The 16,382-nt window shown below is 40.3% G+C and overlaps 1 protein-coding gene across 24 annotated transcripts in view; it reads right to left on the bottom strand.

The window, feature by feature from the left end:
* The window catches only part of DNAH14 (dynein axonemal heavy chain 14), a 459,746-nt gene that overhangs the window by 180,479 nt on the left and 262,885 nt on the right, over window positions 1–16,382 (bottom strand). For 23 of the 24 annotated variants that reach the window (XR_005596106.1, XM_039529958.1, XM_039529963.1 and 20 more), the window contains 6 exons: window positions 11,616–11,700; window positions 10,553–10,782; window positions 9,106–9,222; window positions 4,063–4,221; window positions 2,966–3,098; window positions 2,240–2,322 (listed from right to left, as the gene is read on the bottom strand). Coding sequence is in view for 23 of the 24 variants with exons in the window: in XM_039529958.1 (XP_039385892.1) it covers window positions 2,240–2,322; window positions 2,966–3,098; window positions 4,063–4,221; window positions 9,106–9,222; window positions 10,553–10,782; window positions 11,616–11,700 (807 nt within the window). In the remaining variant the exon portion in view is untranslated. The remainder of the gene's footprint in view (window positions 1–2,239; window positions 2,323–2,965; window positions 3,099–4,062; window positions 4,222–9,105; window positions 9,223–10,552; window positions 10,783–11,615; window positions 11,701–16,382) is intronic. The other variant, XM_039529980.1, reaches the window with a different exon arrangement.

Here is a 16,382-nt window from a genome sequence, read left to right as displayed (position 1 = left end):
GATCTTTCAGTAGCATTTGATACTGTTAGCTGTAAGGTTTTATTGACTGTGAATCATGCTGGGATGGATGAAATTACACGTAAGTGGTTCCATTCTTTTTTGTTCCTGCACAGTGGTCCAAGAACATGTTGTGCAATTGCCCAGTTAACTGCAGGGCTTTCTAATGCATGGCTGCTGAGGATTATTTTCTGTCATCCCTTCTGTTCAACATTTATGTGAAGTCATAGGAGGAGATAGTGAAGAAGTTTACACTTTAGTGCAATCAGTATGGAGATGACATGCAGCTTGACATCTCAAAAAAAAGCAATCACTGCACTACATGAACTTGATGACCATTTGGAAGTTACACCTAGTGCAGCAGTGCTTAGGAGAGTACAGCACAAGAAAAATACCACATAAACTGTCCAAATAGTGCACTAAGTTCTTGTTCACTTCCAGGTGCAATTTAAGATGTATAATTCCCTATAAGATTTATTTCTTAGCTATCTCCCTGTGCTCTGTCAAGACACCTCAGATCAACCAGCATGCTCTCACTGTGATTCCCCATATATATTTGAATATCTAAAGGACTAGAGCAGGGGTGAGCAAACTTTTTGGCCCAAGGGCCACATCTGGGTGGGGAAACTGAATGCAGGGCCATGAATGTAGGGCTGAGGCAGGGGGTTAGCGTGCAGGGTGTGAGAGGGGGTGCGGTGTGCAGGGAGGGGCTCAGGGCAAGAGGTTTGGGTGCAGGAGGAGTGCAGGGTGTATGATGGGGCTCATGGCAGGGTTTGGGGTGCAAGAGCGGGTGTGGGGTGCAGCAGGGGGCTCAGGGCAGGGGGTTGGGGTGTGGGCTCCGGGCTGGCAGCAGTGCACAGCAGGGCTAAGGCAGGCTCCCTGTCTGCTCTGGCCCCACTTTGCCCCCAGAAGTGACCAATGGGAGCTTCAGGGGAGGTACCCGCAGGTGAGGGCAGTGTGTGGAGCCCTCTGCCCCCGCCCCCGGGCAGCAGGGACATGGTGCCCACTGCTTCTGGGGGCGATGCGGGGCCAGGGCATGCAGGGAACCTGCCTTAGCCCTGCGGCACCATGGGGCTGGCAATCCCACGTAGTTTGCCCACCGTTGGATTAGAGGCAGAAATCTTAGTGCTAGATTTTACTTCCTCTGTTAGTCCTAAAGAAAGTAAGCTTGTTGACTTTCAGTTCAGATGGTGCATGGCTGACCTATTTAACCTTGCTTTTTTCTGAATGAGTGACTGTGGTCTTTATTTCATCACTGCAGGTGAATCTACTACAGCAGTGGTTCCCAAACATGTTTCACCGCTTGTGCAGGGAAAGCCCCTGACGGGCCAGGCTGGTTTGTTTACCTGCCACATCTGCAGGTTCGGCCAATCGCAGCTCCCAGTGGCTGTGGTTCACCACTCCAGGCCAATGGGAGCTGCGAGAAGCAGCGGCCAGCATGTCCCTCACCGCTTCCTGCAGCTCCCATTGGCCTGGAGCGGCAAACCACAGCCACTGGGAGCCGCGATCAGCCGAACCTGCAGACACTGCAGGTAAACAAACCCGCCTGGCCCACCAGGGGCTTTCCCTGCACAAGTGGCGGAACAAGTTTGGGAACCACTGTACTACTGCATACTTAAATAAATTTTAAATAAATACATTTTTGTGCTGTATATTTCTTGGAAATTTTATATAAGTGATCAGAAATATCTTTATAGATGCACTTAGATGCAAAATCCAAAAGACTTTGCTGAAGTCTACTTGCATTTTTCAAACAGATTTTCACACCAATAAAATGTAACCACACACACCGTTTACAAGCTTTGTGCCTCCAATCAAATTGAAATATAATAGTGATGAAAAGCTTGGTTTATTTTGGTGTCACTCATGTAGAAGCTTATCATGGTTTGAGTTCTTGAGCTAATTTTCATGCCTGTATTCCCAGTTCTGCTATCAATGTCATGTAAATATTCAAATGTTTATAATAAAAGTACAGTACTAGGATAGAGCTTGCTACTAATTAATACAATTTTACAGTCATTTTTAGTTGTGAAGGCCAGATTATCAGACAGACTTCAGCTCAACCTCTTTTTCTGCAGGTTCAGTTTGCACCCACAGTTCAAATGGTTAGACATCTAACTGGGATCAGATGTTGGTGTAATTAACTGCCCCCAACATTTTGCTCCAAAGTTTAATTAGAGATGCAAAATTATTCCAATAAAATTGGTCCTAAAACCTTTTAAAAATGAATGTGATCACATACCCGAGTCTCCAGGTGAGGGCCACACTCTCTTCTGAGCACCTTTGGGCATATCAAATGTTAGGTAACTGGAATTCTTTAACATACTGATCAGGAAGACACGAGTAGGAAAAAACACAATTCATTTTTGTAACTTAACTGCCATGAAGAAATAATACAGAGTAATGAAATAAATCTTTTTTCTTCAGGATGAGAATTTATACATTGTTATTCAAATTGCCAGTGTGAAAACTATATCAACATTTTTCAGGTACTTCTCCTTTTGGTATTGAAAATAGTTTGCTCTCAGTGAAGACCGAGAGCAAACTTTTTTAAAAAACTTTTTTAAAAAACTTTTTAAAAAAGTTTAATTTAAATTTTAACACATTTTTCAATCTGGCCACATACAAAATCTGGATAATTTCTCATTACATGAAAAACAGGGTTTTTTTAAAATGTAAACTAATGGAATTTCACAAAACTCAAACAAATTCATCTTTGAGCTAAGAAGCAGCATAAGTTATTTTGGCTAAAATATTACTTTTTTCCAGAAAGTTAAAGCACTTGAAAATGGGGGTTTAAAATAAAAATGCTGCCTCAACAGCACTACAATTATGGTATAACTTACCACAATACTAAAATTAATGTCTATTATTTATTCATTATCAATCCTAAGGAAAGTTTGACTGTATTACTTCCTATGATATTAAATACTGATGGAAAATGTAAAACTGGAAAGCCATCTACAACCTTGCTTTTTTAATTTCATTATGTAAGACGACATCTCCTAAAATTGTTCCTGATTTTACAAATAATCCCCCTTGATTCTGAAGTCTTTCAAGCATATTTTGAATCATGGCAGTCTTCCCAATACCAGAGTCTCCTAAAAAAACCCAAAGACAAAAAGAATTGAGACACTTAAACTCAAATTTTCATTAATAGGCATGGCAAAACTGTGTGCCAAAACATGAATTCATAATCTGCACACTATTACTGCTATTACACAGGTTAAATCTCTGCTTGTTTTATATATTTCAGTATTTCTTAAATATACAAACGAGAAAAACTGATAAGAATATTTTGTTTTAGAAAATGCTGCCACAGGGGAGCTGCGATGTTCAAGCTGGAATGTTTTCATTCTGTGCATGAGAGTACTCCTACCCAAGCTATGGCTGTTTCCAGCTCTCTCTTAACGGACAACTTAAGACCTGAAAGTCAAAAATTACATTCAAGTATAGCTTTAGATTATATATTATCCCTACATATGGGGAAAAAGGAGCTGGGAAAGCAACAGTAGATGCTGCAGATTCAAGAGTGAGTTTAGGGCTCATCCTCACAGTTTTTCTGGAAGTCAATTAATCAAAAGCTGTTTGAATTTTCTATTCATGGTTGCTATTCATCCACCATTTTGTTAAATGCTTTTTTTTGAGAATGGCTTAAATCCCATCATCTTTCTGTAGGACAGATTCTGTCACTATCATTGACATTAAGTAATACCTTTTGTGAGTAGCTCCACTGATTCTAATGGGGTATTTTGTGGAATAAGGTACTACTCGACATGAGTAAGAGCGACAGAATCAGATACTGGAAGATTCAGCACCATCAGTCCTTTATTATGCATATGCTATATATAGGTGTCAACTTATATTATATTCAGCTTTTCCTATGTGGAGAAGGGGTTAATAAAGTATTAAATAAAACGTATCAAACAAAGCACACTAGGCTAATGGGAGTCAATAGATAGGAATTCCTATGTCTGTATTTTGTTTAAAATCTATTTGGACATGAATAATTTATTTAACAGACTACAGTATTTGCTTTGTTTTTAGAAGTTAAGAGTTTGTTACCTGTGATAAGTACTGGATGTTTATTCATTAAAAGAAGGCTTGTTAGAAAAGAATAGCAAATTGTTTCCATATTGGGTATAAGCTTCAGAGTATCTCTTCTTCCAAGGTTCACATCTTTATTACTCCCAGATCTCAGGGAATCAGAAAATGATGTAGTCTCTGAATAAAAAAAACAGATTATTTACTTTTAATTTCTGATTTTTTAATCTTTGTATTGATTAAGGAACTCACAAGTTATGTTGTTTTCTGCCCATGCTGCCTCCATACTGAACACATTCTTTCCATTCCTCCTTCCGAATACAATTCAGTTAATGCTGCCCTCTTCCTGCTACTGAATTAATTTACCCTGGGTGCTACATCTCTGCAGGGGTCCATTGCTGCTACCACCCAAAATGTCCTTGGCTGTGCCTCCTCTAAGGGAGGGAGCTAAGCTGCTCAAGAGCTGATGCTTACTGATGAGCTGATGGTAAGGAGAAGGAGAGAGGAGCAGGGGCTGCTCTTCACAAACTGGGAAGGAGAAAGAGCAGCAGCTGAGCTTGAAGCCTGCTATGCTTCCTTCCGCTCCTCCTGTGAGAAATGTAGTTGGCCCAGCTGTTCAAAGATACATGTAAGTGACAAGAGAATGTGCCTCATATTCTTTTAATTCTCTGCTTGACTGGCCATTTGGTGTCTTGCTATGAATTAGCCTTTGAAAGAAATACCTTACTCTGGATGTCAGGGTGTCTGATCTTAAACAATATCAATACTGGTAATCATGTCACCATGTTGGGGAAGCTGGTCTACAGGTTCCATGCAAGTGGAAGCAGGAGCAGAATCAGAAATTCTGATCTGACATACCACAATGATGATCTCGGTACACAAAGATCAGAGTGGAAACCATGACTTACTATAGCTCTCTGAATATTTGTAGACACTATAAAAAATAAATAAAATAATAATTTTACCTGGAGAGCTATGAAATGCATGACAAGATATTTTGTCACAAAGCAAAATTAATCTCTGCTAAAAGGCGTATAAAATTGTAGTATTATTCACAGCAGGAACCTTATAAGCAGAAGTGAAACAGTTTTGAAACACCAGTAGTCACTGACATTATTAGCACATTTTACTTAATTATATTACTTTGACCTATCCATCTGCTATGATAAGAACAGATACAAATTTTAGATAATGTTTCTTCAAGATTCCCAAGACACAGACCAGGTTTTCATCTCAAGGCCAAAAGACCAAAACATCAAAACAATTGATCACGGCCTTGGATAGGCCAAGAGACTACTCACCCCATCTGATCTCAAAGAGCCAAGAAGTTATCTACACTTGATCTTAGCCAGAAGGCCGAGAAGACAGATAAAAACTTCATAGGAATTAATGCTTCATATTTTCTCACAAAAAAGTGATATTACAAGAGAAATAATACATCTGTTTTATAAACAAAGAAGTAAAAACACAAAATTCAGATTTTTTTTATAAGAACATATTGCTTTAAAAACAAGTCCCTTTAAACTAAGAGAGTCGATTCACATGTATAAGTTATTCATGTGCAAGTGCTTGCAGGATTGGGTACTTGTGTGGCTTAGAATCTAAAATATTTATATGGTCCTTATCACTGCATATTTCAATTCCACATATGAGATGTCCGTAGTATTCTGTTATTTGATTTCCCCATGTTTGGCAGTCTTTGCTTACTATGTTTTTTGATTGGGTTTTGTTTTTTGTTGCACTTACAGTTCATTGTCATTGTCTGAGTTATTGTAGGAAGTTTTGCAGCACTCTCTGAAAACGGTCTGGTTTGAACTAGTCTCATCTCCCTTGATGGGTCATTCAACAGTTCAAGCATTTTCACATAAAAAAACACCTTATCTATAAAACTCAAGAATGTCCCTGGGATATTGTAGGTTGTGTTGTTCTACAGGAGAACAGCTGCCTCAGAGGGTAAAGAGAAATAGAAGTTATTTGTAACCAGTTTTTTGAGACAGACTCTGCATATTCATACTCTTCAGGGGCAGCCTAGATGATTAGAACTTCTCATAGCAATGTCATTAGAGTGCTCATGTGCCTCCTCCTGCTCCTCCCTTTAGAATTCCTGAATGTTCTGAGGATAAAGCTATAAAAGGGGGCATGGCACCTGCTATTGCCTGAATTTCTTCCACTGTCACTGCAGTGATTTTATTAGGACTCTGAGGAAGAGAGAAGGCTGGGTGGTGAGTGTGTCTATGCAGAGTCAATCCTGAAAAACTCATCACAAGTAAGAAGTCTTCACTTCTTTTTGAGTGCCCTCTGCATATTCCCTCTCTTTGGCTAGATTGGCAAGTAGTACCCCATCAATGGGTGATGGGATTCTGTCCTAATTAGATATAGATTCAAGCACTGCCCTACCAAACTGAGCATCTGATTTGAACAGTAAGGCACAGATTTTTAACGGTATTTAAGCATTACTGCACTTCTATAGGTAGAAAGCCAAGGCTCAACAGATATTCCAGAAAGTAGAGCTTCCTGTCTCTGGACGCATGGGGCTTCTGACAGAAAACAGATAAGTGGATGACCAAAGGTACCAACTTGTATGGAGGAGGAGTTGTTGATACCAAGAACTGCCACTCACCTGGCTATCAATATATCCTCTTCAATGACTATTTGAAACTGAAGTTTGTGTTCTGGAGGCAGCTAGTTGATGAATTTAGAGACCTTATTATAATTAATAAAAGCATACTTTGCCATTAAAACCCAGTAGATTACTGTGCAGAACTGTAAAGTGTCAGAAATGAAGTTATTTTCCCTAAAGAGGTCTAGATGTTTGTCTCCCTATCTGTGAGTGCAGATCTGTGTTGGTGTTGCTTGTTCCTTTTGGGTGACAGGCTGCACCACTAAAGAGTCTGGAGCAGGTGTGAGAAACAGTATTATGCCCCTTTAGACAGTACAAAATACTTCTTCTCCATTCTTTATAGAGTAGAAGCATAGGTGGCTGGAGTATGCCAGACCATTTTGGCTGTTTCTAAGATAGCCTCACAGATTGGCAATGCCACCTTACTATGACCCAAGCTCTGGAGGATATCCAGTAATTTACGATCTCCTGTATTTCTTCCATGAGGATCTAGAGTGATTTTTCCTAGAAGATCCTGGCATTGTCTATAGTTGTCTGCTGGTGACAGTGAGGCTGATGAGACCTACACACCTGCTGAGGATAATAACCCCACGGTCAGATTGTCTCTTTTCCTTGGAGTGTTCCTGAGTGGGTTGGGATTCTTCCCTATGTGTGGATATATGCCTTGACTCTTGTTCTGTATTCAAGATGTCTCCTATAAGGACCCCAGGAACTCCATTAAAGCCATTGAGAGGGATCACAGAGGTAATGGTGGGAGGCAATGGTCCTTCTGAGGAACTGGGTAGTCTCTCCTGTGGGAGTGGGAAGGTGCCCATTAAATCTTAGAGTCTCTGTTGGGGCCAACTTCCCACCTTGACAAGACCCGTGAAGCTCTCCCACTGACCCCAGATTCATTGGAGGAGTACAAATCCTCATGTGGTCGGGCAGGACCATCAGTACTGGTGGTGGTCTTACTATGGCTCAGCTGGTAGATGGCACCAGTGAATGATGAACCAATAGTGTAGGCAAGCACCATATCTTACAGTACTGGCAACTCAGTCTTCAGAGATTGTAGGGTACTCTGGGATAGTGTATGTGACCTTTATTGCTGAGGGACAAACAGGACAAACCCTTGGCGGTGCCAGTTTTGGGTGAGTGGCAGTTCTTGGCATCAACAACTCCTCCTCCATACAAGTTGGTACCATTGGTGGAGGAGGCGTCCACTTGCTCCTTTCCCTTATTGGTACCGAGAATGTTTTCACTCCTTCAGCAGCTGACATTCACAGGGCATTTTTGGTTCTCAGCGCTGAGAAACTGGTCCCTTGGCTCCTTGTGAGCGCCTGACACACATGTAGCAGGGCACAGAGTATCACCTGAGTCAGAAGGGGCCTAGGAAGAAGTCCTTTTCTTAGATGAGGACTTAGAGAGGGATTTCTCACATTTATTCTTATGAGAGAATTTACCCGTACCCTATTCATGTTTGCTTTGTTTGCTAAAGTCCTTCACTTTGCTCTCAGCAGTTTTGGAGCTGGAGACAACCGTGCTCGAAGGGGCACTTCTTGACACTTCTGCCTGATATAGGGTCTTTTGGGTTGGATCAAGGCCTCATTGAGAAATCCAACAGGAATCTTCTAAGTCTGAAATTACGGGATTTATGGATTCAGTGAGGGAAGGAGCAGCAGATATTATACATAGAGGGGATGTGAGCTTCCCCAAGGCAATACAGTCAAGTGGTTGTCACTGACCAGGAAGGTCTGGGGGCAGATCACACAGATCTTGAATCCTGGGGTCTTGGGCTTACTACGTACTCTGCACAGAGGAGTGAGAGAGAGGGCAGGGATATCCCAGACCTCTGGATCTTAGACCTATCCTAACCCTAGAATAAACTTGTAAATAGTTTGGCCTGCTCTTTTATATAACTGCTCACACTAAAATAAAGAATGTTAGCTAAAGCTGCGGATACTAGACAAGCTCTGCCTCAGACCACAGGCGATAGAAAGGAAATAGAGAGGTTGTTGGTCTGTACCACTCCTTATAGCCTTGGTTTGGAACGTGAGGAGGAGAAGGGCACAGACACAGACCAAAGGACTCTGCTAGTGAACAATCTTCAGGTCTCAGGCATGTGAAGCTCATGTGTACCTCGAGTGAATACATACAGGGACCATAACTTGAAGGAGAATGTTGTTGGCTGTCTCAGCATAGACATTAAGAAATGGATAATTACAAAAAACTGAACTATCCTCTTATCCATGCAGGTGGTGTCTCCAAGTCAAATTTGAGGTATGCTCGATGAACACCCAGGGGACAGTTTACATAAAACACTAACAATACTGTATTTGTTCTGAGGATAAACAGTGGTGTGAATCTTTCATTTTTGTAAGCACTATATTTAAAGGGAAAAAAGATCCTCCCAGAGATAATAAAGTAGACATATAGTACTAGAGATTTTCACCGAGGAATCTTACCTTGTTGAATTAGAAACTGAGTGGTAGGAACTAAGTCTGTCCATGGTGCAAAGTCACCTGTTTGTAAATCCACAAAATACTCAAAGATAACCCTGTCTCCAGCTGGGAACTGAATGCCTGTGAAGTTGGAAACAGATATTGAAGCAGAGCGACAAATCCTTTGCTGGTGCACATTAGAATTTGATGTCAAAGAGTTACGACAATTTACACCAGCTGAGGATCTGCCCAGAAAAATTAGAGATTTCATATTGTTCAACTGCCTCTACGTGTGGTGATGTAAAGCTAAACAACTGAACAGTAGTCAATATAGCTTATTTCTCAAAGAAATGAAATATGTGTACTTATATTTCTAGATTTTTAAAAAACACTTTAACCATCTCTCCTTCTTACCACTCATTGCAAGGTCAAAAATACATTTTGATTATCTCTAAGGGTATGCCACACTGAAAAAAAACCCCATGGCAGCGAGTCTCGGAGTCTGGTCAACTGTCTTGGGCTCATGCTATGAGACTAAAATAGCAGTGTAGACGTGCTTGCTCAGGCTGAAGCCCGAGCTCTGAAATCTGGCAAGGGAGGTGGGTCTCAGAGCCTGGGCTTCAGCCCAAGTGGGAATGTCTACACTGCTATTTTTAGCCCCATAGTGCAAGTCTTGCAAACCAAAGGCACCAGACTAGGGCACTGATGGTATGTTTACACTATAATTACAAAACCGTGGCTGGCCCATGCCAGCTGATTCATGCTCACAGGGCTCAGGCAAAGGCGCTATTTAGTTATGGTGTAGACATTTAGGCTCGGGCTGGAGTCCAGGCTCTAGGACTCTGCAAGGTGGCAGGGTCCCAGAACTTCGGCTGCAACCTGAGCCCAAATGTCTACACCACCATTAAATAGCCCCTTAGCATGAGCCCAAGCCAGCTAGCACAGGCCAGCCATGAGGGTCTAATTGCAGTGTATATGTACCCTGCCACAAGTGTTTCTTTGCAGTGTAGACATACTCTACATGAATGAGCCTTCTAAATTTAAACTGACTAGCAACACTGGAACTACATGTATTTTATGCTGCTTTGTGAACAGTTTTTCAGCAATCAGCCAAAATGGAAATCATGGCTGGCCTACCCTGACAACTTCACCTCTCCCAATCACAGTATTAATAATGACTCTGACTTTGTCTGAATATGATAATTGCACAAATTATTTCTGGGAGAAAATCTGGGACTTTGAAAACAGAGATAATTATTCAGCTAGTTCGATCTTCTTTAGTTTTTTAGTACTAAATATTTTAAAAAGTGTACAAAACTATATATATAATATGTGGCTTTTAAGTTCAAACATGAACATTTTTTATTTATAAGATTTGGTTCGAAAAGATGAAAACCTTCAAACTAATTGTAATAGAAACACCATAAAATTAATGAATGGTATGTAGTATACTACATATAGCAAAACTTACCAATAGGTGATTCTCCTTCAAATATATCCCGAACAAAGTTACTGAAACCACGTGTTACAGTTACAAGAGACTCATCTTTGGTATTTATGCCAATCAGAGACTCTTCCTCATAATCAGTCTCTCGTCTTAAAACTCCTCCAACTGCCCAAGTAAATGCAAAGACATAGAGTTTCTCTAACAATGATGGCAGTTTGTCAGGATACTTTTCCAAAAACCATTTCTGATCTTCCCTGGAATCAATGAGAAAGAAGTAAGTTCAGTAATATTACAACAGGCTATTACTATTGTAGTCAACTGCTTCATTGCACGTAATTAACTTATATGTTATAAATTGTTATTATGCACCAAGTAGGTTTATAAACATAAGGACTGGTAGGGTGACATTTTCAAAAGACATGCATGGTTACTAATAGCCAAGTGGCGTGCAACATATTACACAGCTGTTGAGTACCAGACGGTAAATAATTCTGTAGTACTGCTGCCAGGAGTTCTCAAAAAGCCCCAGTAAGGCAAGATATGTTAAGAGTATTACTCCACTTTTTCTAATACATTGTGAGGTGCTGTTTCAGTGTGAGACTGTGGTCTAACATAATTCCAAGATACGGTAGTTTGGCTAGTGGTCATGAATGGGTTGAGGGACACAGAACATGATCACACGTTGTGAAAGAAATAATTATTCTGGAGGAATGCACAAGAGACCGTCCTTATTGGGGCTCAAGTACAAAGTTCAGATCATTCTCTAAATTCTTGAATTAAAGAAAACTGTAAACAATCATCTAGTTAGTTTCATCCAACATTTCAGTTTGTGCAGCCAGGCAGATATCACTACTATATACACACTCTGAAGTTGTAGTTTGGAAAAGATTTGACATGCAGACATTAAACAAAGTTAGGGCCAACATAGAACCTTGTGGTAGCCTGTTCTTTAAGATGCAAGGAAAACTAATGTTATTTGCCAACTCCTAATTATCCAATTTGAATTAGTGCACTGTTTATCAAGGAGTTTGTCTTTTCTTGAAAGAATAATGGCTCATTGTTAACAAATCTAAATCCATTGGCTGACCTTTTCTTTTCTACTGAGGCCTTTGCCGTTAGTGCTTTGGCTTCAACTTTTGAAGTACCTGCAACAGAGTCCTGATGTTCAACACCTAAAAAAAAAGTCAGAAGACATCATTTGACATATGTAAGAAATAAGTTTATATGATTACACAAACTACAGTTGTACTAATTTTAGTTTGCTAGGCAATCAACTTTGAAACTTCTCATTTGCATTAATGTAATTATGGAATGTCAAAAGGCAACTGGTTTGAAGATATTGGATTGACACTGGATCTATGTTTTACCAAAGAATTTTTTATGACTTGATCATAATTTACTCTAGAAAATAATTCAAATGACTGACTGCAGTGAAAGGTCCTTTTTTGCTTCTACCAACACAGGAATAGAAAAAAATTGTTCTACCTAACTGATGTACACAAAAAACATAAACGACATTCTACACATATGAAATCTTTCAGCTTTCTGTTCTTCCTCTGTACCTATAAGTCTGAATGCACTGCTAGGTTACTAGTAACTCCTATAGAATATGCTGCCCTTTGTGGAAAGGACAGATAAGATGGAGAATCAGAAGACATGGAGAATGGGTGACAAGAAGCTCATCTACTTAACTACTTCTACTCTTAGGAAGCACTACAAACAGTAACTGTGGAGCTGGTTGTTCCTCTGTAGGAAAGCAGGTGGTTAAAACATTGGGGGGATGACTGAGCTCATAAGTCAGAATCAAGAATGCTAGGCATGAGTTATTCTGAAGATTGACAATATAGCATGCAGAGTCAGGCCATTAGGAAATCAGAGGTGGTAGTTGAACTTTATCCATTTTAATTTTAGTGGTGTTAGTTAACCAGAATAGCATTGACTAGTATCAGATTTTTCTTTACCATACAATTGGTTGTGTAATTGTAATTATTTTTTTCTCAGACTGATAGGAGTTCATTTGGATTAACATGGACTGAAGACAAATAAAGTTGAATCATAGCATACATAGGTTTCTTTATGAGTAAAATTCACTTAGGACAGTAAGGACCAAAAATAGCCCCCAATGTAACATAATTGCAACAGAACTACACTAGGGATCTATTATCGACCACCTGACCAGGACAGTAATAGTGACGATGAAATGCTAAGGGAAATTAGAGAGGCTATCAAAATTAAGAACCCAATAATAGTGGGGGATTTCAATTATCCCCATATTGACTGGGAACATTTCACTTCAGGACGAAATGCAGAGATAAAATTTCTCGATACTTTAAATGACTGCTTCATGGAGCAGCTGGTACGGGAACCCACAAGGAGAGAGGCAACTCTAGATTTAATCCTGAGTGGAGCACAGGAGCTGGTCCAAGAGGTAACTATAGCAGGACCGCTTGGAAATAGTGACCATAATACAATAGCATTCAACATCCCTGTGGTGGGAAGAACACCTCAACAGCCCAACACTGTGGCATTTAATTTCAAAAGGGGGAACTATACAAAAATGAGGGAGTTAGTTAAACAAAAGTTAAAAGGTACAGTGACTAAAGTGAAATCCCTGCAAGTTGCATGGGCCCTTTTTAAAGACACCATAATAGAGGCCCAACTTCAATGTATACCACAAATTAAGAAACACAGTAAAAGAACTAAAAAAGAGCCACCGTGGCTTAACAACCATGTAAAAGAAGCAGTGAGAGATAAAAAGACTTCCTTTAAAAAGTGGAAGTCAAATCCTAGTGAGGCAAATCGAAAGGAGCACAAACACTGCCAACTTAAGTGCAAGAGTGTAATAAGAAAAGCCAAAGAGGAGTTTGAAGAACGGCTAGCCAAAAACTCCAAAGGTAATAACAAAATGTTTTTTAAGTACATCAGAAGCAGGACGCCTATTAAACAACCAGTGGGGCCCCTTGATGATCGAAATACAAAAGAAGCGCTTAAAGACGATAAAGTAATTGCGGAGAAACTAAATGGATTCTTTGCTTCAGTCTTCACGGCTGAGGATGTTAGGGGGATTCCCAAACCTGAGCTGGCTTTTGTAGGTGACAGTTCTGAGGAACTGTCACAGACTGAAGTGTCACTAGAGGAGGTTTTGGAATTAATTGATAAACTCAACATTAACAAGTCACCGGAACCAGATGGCATTCACCCAAGAGTTCTGAAAGAACTCAAATGTGAAGTTGCGGAACTATTAACTAAGGTTTGTAACCTGTCCTTTAAATCGGCTTCGATACTCAATGACTGGAAGTTAGCTAATGTAACGCCAATATTTAAAAAGGGCTCTAGAGGTGATCCCGGCAATTACAGACTGGTAAGTCTAACGTCGGTACCGGGCAAATTAGTCGAAACAATAGTTAAGAATAAAATGGTCAGACACATTGAAAAACAAACTGTTGAGCAATAGTCAACATGGTTTCTGTAAAGGGAAATCATGTCTTACTAATCTATTAGAGTTCTTTGAAGGGGTCAACAAACATGTGGACAAGGGGGATCCAGTGGACATAGTGTACTTAGATTTCCAGAAAGCCTTTGACAAGGTCTCTCACCAAAGACTCTTACGTAAATTAAGCTGTCATGAGATAAAAGGGAAGGTCCTTTCATGGATTGAGAACTGGTTAAAAGACAGGGAACAAAGGGTAGGAATTAATGGTAAATTCTCAGAATGGAGAGGGGTAACTAGTGGTGTTCCCCAAGGGTCAGTCCTAGGACCAATCCTATTCAACTTATTCATAAATGATCTGGAGAAAGGGGTAAACAGTGAGGTGGCAAAGTTTGCAGATGATACTAAACTGCTCAAGATAGTTAAGACCAAAGCAGATTGTGAAGAACTTCAAAAAGATCTCACAAAACTAAGTGATTGGGCAACAAAATGGCAAATGAAATTTAATGTGGATAAATGTAAAGTAATGCACATTGGAAAAAATAACCCCAACTATACATACAATATGATGGGGGCTAATTTAGCTACAACGAGTCAGGAAAAAGATCTTGGAGTCATTGTGGATAGTTCTCTGAAGATGTCCACGCAGTGTGCAGAGGCGGTCAAAAAAGCAAACAGGATGTTAGGAATCATTAAAAAGGGGATAGAGAATAAGACTGAGAATATATCATTGCCCTTATATAAATCTATGGTACGCCCATATCTTGAATACTGTGTACAGATGTGGTCTCCTCACCTCAAAAAAGATATTCTAGCACTAGAGAAGGTTCAGAAAAGGGCAACTAAAATGATTAGGGGTTTGGAGAGGGTCCCATACGAGGAAAGATTAAAGAGGCTAGGACTCTTCAGCTTGGAAAAGAGGAGACTAAGGGGGGATATGATAGAGGTATATAAAATCATGAGTGATGTTGAGAAAGTGGATAAGGAAAAGTTATTTCCTTTTCCCATAATACAAGAACTAGGGGTCTCCAAATGAAATTAACAGGCAGCAGGTTTAAAACAAAAAAAGGAAGTTCTTCTTCACGCAGCGCACAGTCAACTTGTGGAACTCCTTACCTGAGGAGGTTGTGAAGGCTAGGACTACAACAATGTTTAAAAGGGGACTGGATAAATTCATGGTGGCTAAGTCCATAAATGGCTATTAGCTAGGATGGGTAAGAATGGTGTCCCTAGCCTCTGTTCGTCAGAGGATGGAGATGGATGGCAGGAGAGAGATCACTTGATCATTGCCTGTTAGGTTCACTCCCTCTGGGGCACCTGGCATTGGCCACTGTCGGTAGACAGATACTGGGCTAGATGGACCTTTGGTCTGACCCGGTACAGCCGTTCTTATGTTCTTATACTTTTCAACATGAGCAAAATTGGTAGAATCAGGCCTTAAGTGACAAAATTAAGGATGCTTACTTACCAGTTACTACTGGAGGGTCTTCGAGATGTGTGGTCCCTATCTGTATTCCACACACTATGCACCTGAATCCAGAGATTTTTAGTAAGCAGTGTCAGTTGGCCTGCACATGCACAGTTGTTCTCATGCTCTGAACCGGAATATAAAGGGCGGTGCAGACCAACACCTCTCCAGTTCCTCTTCTACTGCAAATCTAATTATGATCTGCAGCAGGGGGGACAGAAGGCAAGTAGTGGAATACAGACAGGGACCACATATCTCAAAGAACCTCCCATTGTAACAAGTAAGTAATCTTCATTTCTTCTTCAAGTGATTGTCCCTATGTGAATTCCACACGTGGGAAATTAGTAAGCAGTGGTCAAACAGGAGGTGGATGAGAAGATGCAGATGTAATGACTGTCTGTAATATTGCTGTCCCTACAGTTATATCAGAAGTAGAAGACTCCACCAAAGCATAATGTCTTGTAAAGGTGTATAAGGAGCTCCAGATAGCTGCAATACCTATTTTCAGTAAAGGCAAGTCTTGCAGAGATGCCATAGAGATTGCTTGCACTCTCGTGGAATGGCCCTTCACCCCCTCTGTGGAGGAAATAAGAGCTAATTGGTAATAAACAATGTTGCAACCCAAGATCCATTTAGAGTCTCTCTGACCTCTTGAGTTCTCTGGTATGGCAATAAAAAAGCTATGTGTCTTTTTAGTTGCTTTTTTTCTCTGTAGATAAAAGGCTAGTGCTCATCAGACATCTAGACAGTGAAGCCTCCTTGCCTCATTGGAGGCACATGGTTCTGGAAAAAAATATTGGTAAATGGATGGTTTGACTCATTTGAAACTCTGAAATTATTTTAGGGATGAATTTTGGGTGTAGGTGAAGAAAGATCTTCTCTTTATGAAAGGCAATCTATAGTGGATTTGCCATGAGTGCTCCCAGCTAGATCACCTTTCTGGCAACTTTTATCGA

Source organism: Mauremys reevesii, linkage group 3 (assembly GCF_016161935.1).
Source record: "Mauremys reevesii isolate NIE-2019 linkage group 3, ASM1616193v1, whole genome shotgun sequence".
Taxonomy (NCBI): domain Eukaryota; kingdom Metazoa; phylum Chordata; order Testudines; family Geoemydidae; genus Mauremys; species Mauremys reevesii.
The sequence above is the reverse complement of the archived record's forward strand: the minus strand, read 5'-3'. Positions and strand labels throughout refer to the sequence as shown.